General features: G+C 36.4%; 1 protein-coding gene across 8 annotated transcripts in view; it reads right to left on the bottom strand.

The window, feature by feature from the left end:
- The window catches only part of NUP98 (nucleoporin 98 and 96 precursor), a 114,618-nt gene that overhangs the window by 22,426 nt on the left and 74,880 nt on the right, over positions 1–17,312 (bottom strand). For all 8 annotated transcript variants that reach the window (XM_049651586.1, XM_049651630.1, XM_049651612.1 and 5 more), the window contains 5 exons: positions 10,767–10,949; positions 9,944–10,100; positions 8,138–8,567; positions 6,096–6,322; positions 3,828–4,094 (listed from right to left, as the gene is read on the bottom strand). In XM_049651586.1, the coding sequence (XP_049507543.1) occupies positions 3,828–4,094; positions 6,096–6,322; positions 8,138–8,567; positions 9,944–10,100; positions 10,767–10,949 (1,264 nt within the window). The remainder of the gene's footprint in view (positions 1–3,827; positions 4,095–6,095; positions 6,323–8,137; positions 8,568–9,943; positions 10,101–10,766; positions 10,950–17,312) is intronic.

The raw sequence follows: 17,312 nt of genomic DNA, 5'->3' as shown, positions 1-17,312 counted from the left end.
AGAAATTCCCGTTTATGAAAACTTCCAGTTAAGATGTAAGTTAAGAGAAAAATGCTTTGTTTCACCCCTTCTGACCTGGTAAAGTCAACAATCTTTCTCCTTTCGTTTGTACATATGGGTCAGTGCTTACATGTCTATATAAACTACCATTCTATCAGAAACTGAGGCTCTCATCTCAAAAGAGTTTCCTTCACAAACGAGAGGGGCCTGAAGGAAAAAAAAATCATGCATCAGGAATACATTTGGAAATGTGCCAGGCCAAGTGGTCTCTCTGTATATAGGTAATCAAGGCATGACTGGACTATGATTCAGGCAGTAAGTGCTGTAGCTCACTTGACCATGAGCTGCTAGTATTCTAGGTGAAAAATACTAAAAGGAAAAAAGAAAAGATTATTTCTATGTATCTACAGAATCCCAAAGAGAGGATTTACTGGCCAGGATTTATAAATATTCTGGGTCACCAGAGATGGTCAAGTTCAAAGCTTGATATAATCCATTCATTTAGATCCTCTCTTTGCTTCTATCACACAACCAACCAATCAGCTTCTGCCCATCCCTGACTTTTCACATAGATTTTCCCATTGATGAGGACATATACAAAGCACGTAGCAGGATCCTAGGGTACTTCCTCAAGTCAATTTTAGTGTATGGTGCAAGGTAAGAATACAAATTAATCTTTTGCATGTGAATATCCAACTATCACAGCATTATCTATTGAAAAGACCATACTTTCCACATTTAAATCATCTTGGCACCTTTGTCAAAAATCAACTGAATCTAAGTGGAAGGGTTTTATATTCAAGTCTCACTTCTATTCTACTCTGTTGTTCTATGTTCATTCTTATACCAGTACCACATTGTCCTGACTGCTGCAGCTTTATAGAAGTTTTGAAATTAGACAAGTGTTGAGTTCTCTGATTTTGTTCTTCTTTTCAAAGACTGTTTAGGTCTTTTACATTTCCAAATAAGAATCAGCCTGTTAATTTTTGCAAAAATGCCAGTTGTGGATTTTGATAGAAAATGCACTGAATGTACAAATTAATTTGCGGATAACAGACATCTTAACAACACTGAGGTTCCCAATCTACCAGTGGTTCTCAATCTGAGTGGTTCTGCTCTCCAGGGAACACTTGGCAATGTCTAGAGATATTTTTAGTTGTCACAACCAAGGGTAAAGTACTCTTATGGGTAGAGGGCAGGGATGCTGTTAAGTATCTTGAAATGCCCAGACAGCCTCTACAACAAAAAATTACCAGCCAAAAATGACAAGAGTGCTGAACTGAGATGTATTCCATAAATGAGGAATGTGTTTCCCCATTTATTTAGATCTTTATTTCCTCAGCAATGTTTTATAATTATAGTACAAGTCTCATTTTTGTTACATTTATTCCTTAAGTATTTTATTCTTTCTGATATTATTGTGAATGCAACTGTTTTTCTCACTTCATTTTTCGATTGCCTGTTGCTAATACATAGAAATAAACTGAATTTTGTATACTAATCTTGAATCCTGAGGTCATGCTGAACTAGTTTATTTAGTCCCATTACCTTTTCTGTGGATTACTTAGGACTGAACTATATACATACAGAATCATGCCATCTTTTAATAAAGACAGTTACATCCCACCCTTCCTCATATGTATGACTTTTTTGCTTCTTTCCCTTATGTGATTACACTGGCTACAATATTCACCACAATGTTGTACAGAAATGGTGTTCCCAATCTTAGGGTGAAATTGTTCAGTCTTTCAACATTAAGTATGATGTTAGCTATAGTTTTTTTGTACGTGTGCTTTGACATCTGGGTAATAATGTCATCATGGAATGAGTTGGAAAGTGCTCCCCTCTATTTGCTGAAAAGAGTTACAGAGGATTGATATGACTTCTTCTTCAAACACATGATAGTGTTCACCAGTGAAGACATCTGGATTAGCTTTTCTGAGTGAAGATTTTTAATTACTAATTCAACTTCTTTATTTGTTACAGATCTATTTAGATTTTCTACTTTTTCTTGAATTAGTTTTGGTAATTTATATCTTCCTCGGAATTTGTCAATGTCACCTAAGTTGTTTAATTTGTTGACACAGAATTTCTCATAGTATTCCCTTTTCTGTAGGGTTAGTAGCATTTTTGTTTGTTTTTTATTTTCATTCTTATTTGTTGGTAATTTGTCTCCCTCCCCACCCCCCCATGATCAGTGTAGTTAAAGGTTTGTAAACTTTCTCAATCTTCTCAAAGAACTAATTTTTGATGTTACTGATTACTGTTTTTTTCTTTTTATGTTGTCATTTTCATTGATTTCTGTTCTAATCTAATATTTCCTCTCTTCTTCTACCTTTTGGTTTATTTCTTATTTTGCTGATTTCTTAAGGTAGAAGCTTAGGTTATTGATTTGAGGTCTTCTTGTTGGGTATATATAAGATAACATTGATAACGTTCACAAATTTTATGTTCTTGATATTGTTTAATTGTTCTATCAATTATTAAAAGTGGAGGTAGTAAAGCGAAAGTTTTTAGTAAGCTGAAAAGTACTGCCTTGGCAGAAGTTTAACCTTAAAATAAGAAAAAAAAAGGAGGAAGAAGTAGAGTTTATGAACAAATAAATCTAAGGACCTGACTTCCGGCAGTCCTTAAGATCCTCTTCTGCTATACACATATGCATTGGTAAGCATAACTTTGTCTCTTTAATGATTCATAATCTTTTTAGCTTTATAGAAGGCCAATCCTAAAGACAAATTCTCTCTGTACAAAAATATATGAAGACCACAAAGGCACTGAGCTAAACATGTAGTGACAGTGGAATGCAACTGGCCATGTATATAAGTTCTTGATTCTAGCTTTTCCTATGATTTATTCCTTATAATCCCCAAACTGGCCAAGTCCCCCCCAGAATAAATCCAGTTGATGGCTCCAATTAGTTGGTTTCACGTAAGATAAGTTTCAGTAACAAAGTCTGATCAGAGATCTACTTATATTAAATTGAACTATACCATCCTTTATTTTTACCAAGATTTGTGTCTGAAGTACTTGCTGAATGCCTCTCATTAGTGCAAGAGGAAAAGCAGAAATATATAATGGGAAGACCTTAAAAAAAAAAACAAACAACCAAACAATAACCCAGAAATTAAATTTAATATTTACCTGAATGAAATAAAGTGAATTAATCCAAAATGCGTATGTTTCAAAAGTTCAGAGTACTGCTTATTGTGGGGAAGAAAAAGCCTAAATGTCAAAAAAAGGAGTTCCCTAACATCTATACATAAATGAATGCTGAGAAGCATTTGACTATAATGCCTATATTATAGGAGATGAAAAGAACACAGTGTGTGTATGTATGTGTATATCATATATAGCATATGTATATATTATAATGTGTATATATACACATATTGTGTGTGTGTGTGTGTGTGTGTGTATGTAGTGGGATACCACCTTTGAAAAGTTTACATTCATATATGCTTTGTGTACACAAATTCTAATATACCTAATATATTACAAAGTAAATAGTCCAAGTACAAGCTGTATACTGAAATGTCTACTAAATGCTAAAGGATGCAGGTGATTTGTATTTATTGCTTTTTGCTTATCTGCATCTGTAAATCCATTTGTAGCATACAAAATTAAAATAACTTTAATTTCATAAACGTAATGTTTAACGTAGTTTTATAAAAAAACTAGAAAACACAATCCCTATTCTTGAGGAACCAGCAATATTCCTGGGAAGTTTATTATTAATTCAGGTTAGAAGACAAAGGCATATCTACAATTAAGGGGTAGGGACAGTGAGTAGCACAGACAGGGGTGCAGAGAGGGACCATATGCCCTACCTGACTGCTGGGCCAGAGAGCAGGCCTCACTGATCCTCTTGCCTGTGAGGTAGCTGAAGACAGCCTCCACAGGCTTGTCTTTTCGGGTTAAGGAGACTTCCTCCTCAATTTGAGGTGCGGCAGTATAGGATAGCCAGCGAGAGAAAGTTCTTCTTCGCTCCAGAATCTGAATGTATTCATTGGGTTCATCCAGCTGGCTGTCAGTCTCCTTCAGGTGGCCCCATAAGGCTTCACATAATGTCCATGCTAGGCTCCAGTGCTTCACAACTAAAGATGGGACAGGAAAATAATAATATGACATAAAGTCAAAGTAACTACAGAGAGGACATCACTCTAATGGTGGCATAAAAACACATAAATTAATAAATACCCCAAACAACCACTCAAGCTGATTTCCCTGAATCTGTTTTTGGCTCACCCTGCTGTGTTTTACAAGTCCCAGAGGTCTGTAGTGTAACTGCTTGTTCACTCCATGTTCCTGTGGTACTTGTTATAACATATGTAACTCTATGCTCTTTTAAACCAGTTCCTCTAGCTCAATTATGGCTAATATAATCTCAAATGACAGAGAAAAGTCCTGTAACTTGATTAAATTCTGTTTACAAAATGCTTTAAGAAATAAGAAGTGCTGGGGTGCCTGGGTGGCTCAGTCAGTTCAGTGTCCAACTCTTGATTTCGGCTCTGGGCTGACCGTGGAGCCTACTTGAGACATTCTTTCTCTCTCGCTTTCTCCTTCTCTCCCTCCCTCACTCTGTCCCTCTCCCCTCTCCTCTGTCACTTGTGCTCTCTCTCTAAAATAAAGAAAAAAAAATTTTTTTTTGAATTTTTAACATTTATTTATTTTTGAGAGACAGAGAGAGCACAAGCAGGGGAGGACAGAGAGAGAGAGAGGGAGACACAGAATCCAAAGCAGGCTCCAGGCTCTGAGCTGTCAGCACAGCGCCCGACGCGAACTCAAACTCACACACTGTGAGATCATGACCTGAGCTGAAGTCAGCCACTTAACCAACTGCGCTGCCCAGGCACCCCAAGAAAAAAATTTTTTATTAAAAAATATGAAGTGCTCTAAAAACTTGTGAGAGAGTATTCTCTCCTGTAAGAGGCACAGCCTAACATTTACTGAGCCTAAAATGACACTATTCGAAAACACTTAAGAGTAAAGCCAACTCTGAACTTCACTATCCACAGTGGTTATCATCTTCATTTTACAGATGAGGAAATTGAAGTAACTTGCTCAAAGTTATAGGCAAAATGTAGTAGAGCCAAGATTTGAACCCAAGTAATAAATCCAGCTCTATACTCTTAACTACTATTCATATTGCTCCTCAAGAAGGAAAACAAGACGGAAGCACTGTTTACCACTAAGCCAAATACAAGTATGCACTGGGAAGACGTCTCACATGTTTGAAGTGATGATGAGACAACTGAAGCAAACACAAAGAAATTAACATACACAATTCTCAGAATTTATGGCATATGACAGTCTAAAATAGTTGCCATTTTTCAACATTTTTACATGTTGAAATGTTATCAAACATGTAATTAAGTATAATTTTTCTACTATTTGAAATAGTAGGTTCCCAAATTAGAAAAGCCTGTTATCAAAGTATTGGTTTAGAAAACCATGGTCACAATAGTTATAGAAAAGAGAGGTTAAGAGGGAATTTATGAACACTAAAATTGTTGGGAAGAACAAAAGGGACTTAAGCTGGACATGGAAGAATGGGTAGGATTTAGAAAAGCAAGAAGGAAGGGCACCTGGGTGGCTCAGTTAAACGTCTGACTCTTGACCTTGGCTCAGGTCATGATCTTGTGGTTTGTGGGGTCAATCCCCACGTCAGGCTCTGTGCTGGCAGCGCAGAGCCTGCTTGGGATTCTCTCTTTGACCCTCCCCTGCTGGCATGCACTGTACTCTCTCTCAAAATAAACAAATACACTTTAAAAAAAAAAAAAGAAAGAAAGAAGGAATGGCTTTCTCTCCCTATGTTCTCAGAATGGAGAAAGGAATGGAATTAAAAAAATCCAAGGAATTTGGCTGCAGTTCCTGTGAACAAGGACTCATATATTAAAAGGCAGAAGAGTAACTGTAAAAAATGTTATCATTTCTTCTTCCTTGGGATTTTGCTCTTTGCAACTCAACTACACACAAGTGTGAACTCAGGCATCCGCCCACTACATTGCCATAAGGAAATCTGTCCTCCTATGAACACATGCTTCTACTCCAGTTCCTGAAACATCAAAGGTTAGATAGACATAGTCCATACTCACTTTGTGCTTCCAAAAAGTCTCCAGATGCTTTCTTAACCCAATTTGCATAGTCATGAATGACAGCAACTCCTGGATTAGGGACAATGAGAGGACACAGCTCATCTACATGGACAGTGCTGTGCTTTAATTTGAGCTCCAGAGGTATTTGGTATAACTGCAGGTCTTCATCTGGCTTTTGTCTCAAACTGAGTTTTTCCAAACGAACTTTGAATGGAGACTCTGTTAGGCTACAAGAGCAAATGACAAGACAGAAAATGAAGATAAGACAGATGCTAGAATTTTCCTACAAATAAACCTTTATTTTTATGATTCAAAGAGAATGCAAAACATTCACCTGTGATTTTAAAGTAACTGTGTTCCCTAATGTCAAACTATAATGAACTTATCTGCTGTAGAATGAGTAAACAAATTATCTGGCCCATGCATTCAGAATCCAAAGGCTTCTTAAGGCCAGGTTGTAACAAGCACGGGAATCAATGCAGTTAGACTTTGAGCTGGCTTCAACATGTATCTACATATTATGAAATCCAAGGACCAAAAGCCATTGTTGGGACACTGATTTCTCAAATTATACATAGTGAGGGATCAAAAGTTGTGAGGCTAAGGTTATAGATACTGTAAAACTGACTCTAAATTAAGATGAGCATATAATCAATCTCACCTTGATCCAATTTTAAGATTGATAGTAATAACTTTCAAAACATGACATCATATATAACCTAGATTAGGATCAACATTACTAATTGTGAGGTTCAAGAGAGCTATTGTTTTGTATTTCTTCAAAGTTAACTTTAAATACCAAGCATTATAGGTGATCACAGTCATTTAATCTGTAGTAAAGACAGCACAATTTGTTATAAAGAGTAAACAGGAAAATGTTATATATTTTGCACAAAACTGTATGCATATTGGTTAATAACTACCAGAACTGTGTATGCATATGTATGTGTGTGTATAGATTATATATGTGTATGTGCACATATGTATGTGTATAGATTATATATGTGTATATGTATACTCAACACATATATAAAGTATACAGAACTAGAAGTACACACACATAAATGTTAATAGTGGGGATTATGTAGTAATAACATAGCATACATAGCTACCAGATGTCTTTTTTTAAGTAAGCTCTATGACCAATGTGGGGCTTCAACTCATGAAGCCGAGATCAAGAGTTGTATGCTCTACTGACTGAGCCAGCCAGATGCCTCTATCAGATGTCATCTTATTTCCAGATACTTATGTATGAATTATACCCAGTTTATACATTCACCTTACCAGGTCCAAGATATGGGAAATGTGCTTAGTTGAGAAAATACCCCATATATATATATATATGTTATATATAATATATATTACATATAATTATATTATATATAATATATATAATATATATTTTATATATACACATGTATTACATATATATTATATATATAATATATATATACATATATTACATAAGTATATATATATAAATCACAAATATCTAAGTGAGAAAATAGGAAAAAATGACTAATGCAATAAAAAGGATAAAACCCAAGGAATGCTGCAGCATCAGCTTTGGGTCTGTTAAATTTCCAATTAAAGTTTAACCACTAAGTATTATACTCTTCATACCTTGATGTTACAAATGGAGTTATCTTATTAATCGGTTTGGTTTTTAATTATACAAAGATCTTCTGGTATCTAAAACTGTATTAAGAACAGGGGTACCTGGGTGGCTCAGTCAGTTGAGCATCCAACTTTGGCTCAGGTCATGATCTCATGGTTTGTGAGTTTGAGCCCCGCATTGGGCTTACTGCTGTCAGCCCAAAGCCCACTTTGGATCTTTTGTCCCCTTTCTCTCTGCTCCCTGCCCTCCATGTGCTCTCTCAAAAATAAACATTAAAAAAAAATAAATTAAAAAAAAAACTACACTAAAAGCATATCTAGAAAGATCACCAAGGTCTAGAGACTTTGGGTCTTCTGATAATGAAAAATTTTTTCTCACCTACCAAATTGCTTTTCTCAAAAACCATAAAGAAAATGTGACTCACGATTTAACAGCTACTGGATTAGGCAGGAATCCATATTCCATAGAATCAGCATTTTGATGATTTTCCAGTTCATGACAGCCACTCAGCTGTTCTCCACTATTAGCAAGAGTCCAGTTGGGGCCCCAACCAACTCGAAATGAGCGTCCCATAAACAGAGCCATATCCATCAAGAGTTTCCCCTTGCCATAGGTGACAGACTTTTCAAGAGGGACTAGGCCTGGTTGTCTACGTGTACCCACGGTTTTCAACTGAACTTCAGGGGCTGGGCTGGGCACCGTAAACACAGAGGTGAGGGGTGGAGGGACAGACCAAGGGCATGTGGATGGAATATTCATCAAAGACGTTGCTCTGGGGGTGCGACATTCTTGTACAGAGGCACTTGGTGAAAGAAAAGCTCCACTAGTAAACTTTGATTGTAGTAACCCACCAACTGAAATAGGGGGAAAAAAAAAACTATTAGAAAATACAGTCTCTATTGCTTCTTGAACAGCAATCATCAGTGAGGCTGAAATTACAGTTTTTCCAAACCAATTAAATCAGATATAGATGACAAGAGGCAAGTCATAATCTGTGGAATACTGTTTCACCAGGAAACCAAGGCAGGAATTTGTGATGATGATGCCACAACAATATTAACATTTATAACAAACACTATCACTACTACTTAAAAAAAAAAAATTATTTAACACTTATTTTGTGAAAGACTCTGTATAAGTCATTTGTATACACAGTTTCATTTCACCCTTTAATAACTTCATACAAACAGCACTATTATCCCATTTTATAGGTAGGAAAACTGGGCTTTGAAAAGTGATTAGTCCAAATCCACAAAGCTACTAATGGCAGGATTGAGAGATAACCCAGGTCTGACATCAATGGTCATGCCCTTTTCAGAATGCCAAATGTAAACATTTCTTAGTCCAAAGAAAAAGCTTAATAAGATAAAAATACAAATTGCTACCACTCCAATGCTCATGCTAGACTCCATGAAACAAAAACCTATGGAGGTACCTTGTGCCTTTCAGAAGGACAGTTCTTATTACTATTATATTGCCTGTTTTCTAAGAGGTAGAGGTAGTTATTGAAGTACAAGTGCCCATTAGAGAAAAGGTTGTTATGTTTAATTGCTTTATTAGTTAACATATTTTTAAAACGGGTTATTAAGGGCACTTGAAAGAAGTGAAAAATAAAGTTTTTAAGGCAATATAAACAAATCTCTTCCTAGTAGTTCCTCTGGCTTTTAAAACATTTTGAGATTACATGTGCTTATGTCCTTTGTTCATATTGATACTCTACTTTCAATCCCACAAGAAGAAAAAAAGGGAAAACTTTAAAATCAAGTATCACTTTCCTAGGAATTTGGCAAGGTTTAGGAAAAAGCAGAAATCTGACGAGTTTTATGCATTGTAAGAAGCAACATTTGCCCCCAGGAGGCAATAAAATAAGGACAGTATGAGGACTGCACAAAATTGTACAGTGCAGGACAACTTGGTCATTCCTCTAAGATGTGATAAAAATTAGGAAATCTGATCTAGTCCACATTCATAAGCAAATAAAAACATAACCTAAACAAAACACAAATGCTTTGTTCTCCATACAACTTCTACATCTGCAACAATAAAGCACATTACGGTTTTTAAAAACCGGCCCCACCTAACATATTTAGAAGAGTACATTTCCTCTTGGCATCCTTATGTCATATGCCTTTAGGGGGATATTTGCTAGAGAAGCTGACTCAGCTTAGAAGAAGATATGTGAAAAGCAGGACTTTACAGCTTTCTTGTAAAATAGCATCACTTACAGTACCTAAAGAACGGGATTTTGACGAGTGGGATGCTGAAATGGGGAGTCTGGGAGAACAGATTTCTTGAGAAGTATCTGTCTTAGAAGGAAGGTGACTGAAGCGTTGATCCATGACCATATCTACATCTTCTTCATCAGCAAGCAATGATGCTTTCATGATCTAAAAAGGCAATATCTATAGAATGAATGTGTTCCCTGGAATCCAAAGGCCATAAAAGAAAAATGCAGTTTACAACAACCAGTAAATTGCTCTGCCTGAAGGCTGTGTCCAGAGCTACTATAATATCGGTGTGGCTGCATGTGCCTGAGGAATTTAAGTTATAGAACATTCCTCTTATATCTAGAGTCCCACCAAAGTCTGGCACACAGCAATTGCTCACCTGTTTACAGGATGATTAACTTTGAAAATAAGACAAAGGCTAAACTTATAACATGCCAAAAGGCATAGGAAAAAGAAATTGAGACAGAGTTTAAAGAAACCTGTTATCTACTAGGCTATTAAAACTTTTATGGAGCACTTTTGAGAGCCTCAAAACCACCCTACAGAGAAAAATCTGTGCTCACAGATGTTAAATGACTCGCTTAAAGTCACATAGTAATAGTTATAGAACTCGGATTAGAATCCACGTGTTCTGAATCTCAATATAGCTTTCCCTCCCAGAACGGAAAAATGAGGCCCAAATATGGACCATATTCTGGTTTTTCTTCATTCCAATGACCACTCAATGCTCTTCAGTAAATAATCAAGAAAGAGGCCTGATTAGATGCAAGGGAGATAAACATTAGTTTGGCTTCCTGTTGTAGTAAGGGTGGGTTAGGACTTCACCTGTAAGACATGTGGATTAATTCCCAGTGAAGATGCAATGTGTGTTGAGGCAGACACAGGTTCCTGATCCTCAGGCACGCACTCTTCTAACACGGAATCCAAAACTGGCTCCTGGGTGATATCTACCATGTCACTGTCCAGTTCCACAACCCTCCCTAACTGCTCCACCTCTGGGCTCTGGCTCTGTAGACAGCAGAAAGATCAGGGAAGCAGCATTAAATTATACCAAATAGACACAGAGCTTCTATAGTTATTCAGAATATGATATTGTAATACTAGATTCTGTCCATTCTAAGACAGTGTGAGGTAACATATTTGCTAAAAAGGATTTAGGAATAATTACCCCAAATCCCCCTATATGTACTTGAGATCCAAATATGGATACATGAAATCACCCTTTTGTAATATGTTAAGGTCTGGTGTCTGGAACGTAAGCCCCATACTGAACAAATGGTGGTCTTCAGACAAAGATTATGCCTTACCTGATACAGCTAGCAAATATAATTTTCTGATATACACAGGGTGACCCTGCCCTCACATTGCCTTGTAGCCAGAAGCCATTGGGAAAAGAGAATAAAAGGTACAAATATCAAAGTCTCAAGTAATTTTCCATTTTTTTAAATCTTTTCTGTGACTAAATCCTAAAGGTTAGCTGGAATCCACATATGCAGTACCATGTAACATATGAGGAATGTCTACCCTAATTTCCCAAAAGGAAAAAACAAAGTAATATTAGAAACATTTTTTTTTTTTTTTTTAAAGTAGGCTCCACACCAGGGCGCCTGGGTGGCTCAGTTGGTTAAGTGTCTGACTTCAGCTCAGGTCATGCTCTCATAGTTTGTGAGTTAGAGCCCTGCAATGGGCTCTGTGCTGACAGCTCAGAGCCTGGAGTTTGCTTCAGATTCTGTATCTCCCTCTCTCTCTGCCTCTCCCTTGTTTGCACTGTGTCTCGGACTATTTCTCAAAAATAAACAAACATTAAAAAAACCCTGAGATCAAAAGTTCCACGCTCTACCAACTGAGCCAGCCAGGTAGCCTCTTAGAAACAATTTTAATTTAGGAATAATTCCTTTATGTTCAAATTCCAAGAGTTATATTTACATTTACTAAGGAGTTTTCAAGATATACCCATGACTAACAGTTAATGATTTGAAAAGGTAAATAACTCATCAACCTGAAGCCCACTGTAAAAATAACCATTTCAGTACAAATTAAGTATGTCCTAAACTTGCATATTACCTGGTAAAATGGTGACAAGTGGCTAAGCCAACTTATGAAACATTCTCAAAATCAAAAAGTTTTACCACTTATTTTTCTTATCATGGTATCATTTATAGATTATTAATCTTCCAAACTTTTTGGCTTATCTTCCTAAGTGGCCTATTTCATGCTAACCCTCAAATAGATGCTAATGTGTAAAAGGTAGTTTAAAAAAATAATTTCATGGGGCACTTGGGTCAATTGTGTGTCTGATTCTTGATTTCGGCTTGGGTCATGGTCTCACGGTTTGTGGGACTGAGCCCCATGTCAGGCTCTGTGCTAGGAGCACAGAGCCTGCTTGGGATTCTGTCTCTTTGCCCCTTCCCTGCTCGTGCTCTCTCAAAATAAATCAATAGACATTAAAAGTAAATAAATAATTTCTTGATTACTTTGAACAAAGAAACAATCATTAGTGTAACTTTTTCAACTTTATTTTTAATGGTCTATTAGCTATTCCCTTGCATTCCTTTAACACTTATCCTTACTGAAAGAATGACTGCTCTCATTTATAAGTGTAGAAAAACTGAACTGTTGGATGCATAGGGAATTGCAACTGAAGATATGAATATTCCCAAAGGACAGCTCTAACAAAACTAGATAATGATGAAAGGCAAAAATGATAACTCTTTTTTTACCTACTGTAGAGGCTAAAGGCAAGTGCGACTACCTTTATGCTCTACAATTCTGGAAAAAAATAAAATAAAAAGTAGCCCTGGTCACAATGCTCCCATTTACAAGAATTATGGGAACACTCTAACTCCAAAGGCTCCCTAGTATATTAGAGTTTTTAACCAATTCACTTTAGGAAGCTATTAAACTACTCCATATCTTGTGTGTCAACCTATCAGTTAGAATACCCTCCCACTGTTGGGTTCCCATTACATTCTGTCTAAACCTGTTTTTTATGATCTATCATGATATACTATAAATTCTTGCATATGTGATGTCTGTCCCACCATATTGTCAAGGCTTGAAAACAGAGATTACGGCCTACTGTTTTCTGTATCTATCACCAAGCACATTTTAAATTCAACATTCATCATTTTGTCAAATCTACTGCCTAGTGTAGTGCCTGGCATACAGCAGAAAGGGCAGTTAATAACCATGAAAGAACAATGAGTGAGGATGGGTGGGAGAAAAGGAAAAAAGGAGAGAATGGTTTCAACTTACACTACTCAACGAAGAAATAACAGCAGCAAGAGATGTTCACTTAGAACACTTTAAGGCAAAACGAAGGTATTTCATCAAGTAACTCGAATGGAGACCTAAGGGACCCAGCATATTTTTCAGAAGTATGCTAAGTAAGGATCAAGGTTTTATTTGCTCCACTCTCATGCACAGACTTTAAAGCTCTGAGGTATGGTGTAATAAGTAAGGGAGAAGTGAATTACTAGAAACTATGAGGAGCTGGGAAGCTCTTAGAACCATTAGTGAATGTTGTTAAAGTGTATCTAAGCAACTGCGGTAAACTCCCCCAAAAGATGCCTGTGTACTTATTTTCTGATCGATCTTGGGAGATCAGGTGCTTCTTCAAAACCAGTCCTGGAAAGAAAAGTAGACTAATAATAATAATAATAATAATAATAATAATAAAAAAGATGGCTCAGAAGGAATTGAGGAAGTTAAAAAAAAATAGGGAGTCCTTGTGAGATCTATGGAAAAGAAAGGCAAATACTGGGAAAAGCAGCTAAATGGAATATTCCTTTCATATACTGTAATCTCTTGAAAGTAGATCTTATTTATGTCTAAATACCAGCACAGTACATTATAAATCCTAAGTACACAGATAATTTCTGTAAAATGACTGTCTTTTTAGATACATGGAAGGTGAGATTTCATCACTGAAACCTTCAGGGATTTTAGAAACCTTCACTTTCCACCTCAAGAGAATCTTTCTCATACAAACAAAGCTGCCAATACCCTAAAGATAAAACAGGTCTTAATCCAGTAGATAAAGTAATTCAAGTTAGGTAAAGTAAATCATGACACCTTTTATTCAACAAAGGGTAAACAACCAATCCACGGTCAAACAGGTATTTAAATAATTCATACTGTCCTCGCCAAATAGTTCAATATAGTATACCTATTACCATTGCCAGCTTCCAAAATAGCTTTTATTTTTTTTAATGTGTTTTTAATTTATTTTTGAGAGAGAGAGACAGAGAGAATGGGAGACACAGAATCTGAAGTAGGCTCCAGGCTCTGAACTGTCAGCACAGAGCCCAACATGGGGCTCAAACCCATGAACAGTGAGATCATGACCTGAGCCAAAGTCAAATGTTTAACCAACTGAGCCACCCAGGCGCCCCCAGAATAACTTGTTTTCTAACTGCAAAGAATGTTTTATATTCATTTGGCTGGAAAATCAGCCTTGTCACCATTATTGTGTTCTCAGGAAAGATTCCATGTCGTGGAATCTTCAAGGGCCCACCAAAATAAGTGTGTATGTTTCTACACGTACATTCAGGGATATTACAATTAAGTATAAGACATGACAGTATTAATATCTGAAGCAAAAAGACTTCTGGTATACAATTATTTTATATATATATCATCTATTACATAAAAATATAAAATGGATAATCACATATACATTTACTTAGTGGATAAATATAGACAGCTGCCACTTTACTTTTAAAAAGTATACACAAGAAAGGGGCACCTGGGTGGTTTAGTGGGTTAAGCGTCTGACTCTTGATTTCAGCTCAGGTCATGATCTCACAGTTGTGAGATCAAGCCCTGCGTCAGGCTCTGTGCTGAGCGTGGAGCCTGGTTAAGATTCTCTCCATCCCTCTCCCTTTGCCTCTCCCCTACTTGGCACGTGGGTGCTCTCTCTCCCAAAATAAAATTGACTAATTTTAAAAAGTATACACAAGATGAAATGTTAATTTTCTTCTAAATCCTAATCACTTTTTCCCTTGAAAAAAATTCCTAACTCATTTGAAGGTACTCACTGAATGAACAACGCTAAGTTTCTGAGCAAGTCAACTACTCAGTGTTGATACTGAACACAAGTTACAGTTCAGTATGAGGTGGAGGTAAAAAGCTATAGGTAAAATCTCTCTCCCTGAGTGCTATCTGAGGTCTTTAAACAAATGGTTCTGAAGCCTCAATGCATATTTCAATCACCTGGGGGAAAGCATTTAAAATATAAATATGCCTGAGCCCCGTGCCTATCTATGGAATCAAAGGTCACCAAAGGAGTGATCCAGTCAGCTGAAAACTAAATCTCAGATCAGCATTTTGGAAACAATGTTCTAACTACCAAATGTTTCTGCAATTTATTCCTAATTTATTAAATTATTAATTAAAAAATTCCTAATTTATCTGTGTGATGAAGGTTTTTATGCCAACACTTTCTGTAACTTCAAAGGCACAGAAGAGACTACATGAAGATTTAGTTACCTTAATGTTTTCTGGTTGCTTTGATTTACCTATTTAGAAGCAAATCAAAGCTTTAAGAACAAACTACAAAGACACGAATGATATTATACACGAGGCAGTGGGATAAAGTGACCATTAAACAAAAATGTAAATCTTCCTAATACCTAAAAAACCCCCAACCCCCAATTCTGAGAACCTGAGATTGTACACAGGAGGAAAAAAAACTGCTATGGCAGACTGGAGGTGGAGGAACACCATGTCCCTGAAATCAAGCTGCCCAGGGGCCAGGTGACAGTGTGTAGAGAATCATCTTGACACTAGGATGAAAAGACAGTGCAGTCTGTTCCCAGTTCGTCCAGATGGCTCAAGTGTTTTCTTCGTGCCCAGTAAGATGTAGGTCTTCGGTGCGAATTACTAAAAGCTATGCAACCACTACCATTTCCTACCTATCTCACTGGGCAATACGAAGGAAGTCCTTCATTACTGTTCCAATACGTTAGCCTAATATCTAAACAGCTCTACCCACTATTCCCATTTCTGTTTTTGCCATCCAAAGACCACCCACTTCTCTTCAATCAAAGGAGATATCTGAAACAGATCCCATTCACTGTATTCTCTTTGCCCGTTTTGATCCTTATGAAGTCTCTTTTTCCTACAACCTGGTTCTTGTGAAATTATATGGTACTCAGTTTCTTAAAAAATTCCCACCTATGAAAGTGTCATCATAGAAATGTATAGTTTTCTCTTACTATTTGTATTCTGGAAATTAAACAGCCTAAAAATCACTGGTTGTCAAGACACATTACGTAAATTTGCTCTATCCACGGATGAAGTTTTTTTTTTTCTCAGCTGCATCTTTAGGATCTTGACAATTACTTTTATTAGCAGAAAAGAAGGCTACCTGACTCTTATTCTAGAAATACATATAATGTAAGATGAAAAAACACTTTGGAATGAAAGAGATTATACAAAGCATATGATTCAGAAAAAATGAACATGGAAAACTGGAAAACCAAGTCCATTTACAGCATTTCTTTAGTTCAGAAGAGAATTCTTAGGGGTTTTATGCTACAAAGATTATAAATATAAAAGTCAATATATTTCCCATTTCCCACTTTTATCATACCCTCCCCCTCACCTTGTACGCGCAAATATGAACATACATACACAACAATCTCCAGAAAATGCCTCCCAAGAAATTATTTAATAAATCATAAAAATCGCACATTTCAGCAGCCATAAGAATTGTAGCACAAAAAATTCCAAAGGCCCTGCTTTTAGCAGCTGAGAGGTAGAGGATGCTTTACAAAGAAATTCTATATTAAGTTCTCTTTTTTGAGGGAGTATGGCAGCAAAGAAAAAAAATTTTTTGTAACTTGATTGAATATAAATGACATCCAAAGGAAAGTAAAACTCTTCATGAGCTGGCAAAGAAACTACCTGATATTTAAATTACAAACCTTTCCCTAGATGGACAAAAGGCTTATACTGGCTTAACAATACTGAAAAGGAGTATGATACAAGTAATTGCAATAAACAATGTAGCCCCTACTCTCCCCACGCCAAATAATTCATTTATATTCTAAAACTTGATCTATATTCAGAAAGATTATGTATTGTTAAAATACAAATATTAAGAGGTTACCTGAAGTATAAGCAAACAACTTGAGAAAAATGGGAGTTAAAAAACCCTTGCAGAAAGCGAATTGAACTTTTAAAAAACCACAGAGGTAAAGAACAAGATTAAACTGCACATCAGATAGTCAACAAAAGTAGAATTTACTTTGTATCAACCCACACAAGCAAAATGCTATCTTAAGTTGATCACTGAGCAGAGAATTCAGCAAGTCCAAATGAAAGAGAGGGAGGTGTTTAAGAATGATAATCTGTAGAAGGAATGAT

This window comes from Panthera uncia, chromosome D1, assembly GCF_023721935.1.
Source record: "Panthera uncia isolate 11264 chromosome D1, Puncia_PCG_1.0, whole genome shotgun sequence".
NCBI classification, from domain to species: domain Eukaryota; kingdom Metazoa; phylum Chordata; class Mammalia; order Carnivora; family Felidae; genus Panthera; species Panthera uncia.
Note: the sequence above shows the minus strand (reverse complement) of the source record. Positions and strands in the feature narration are given on the sequence as shown.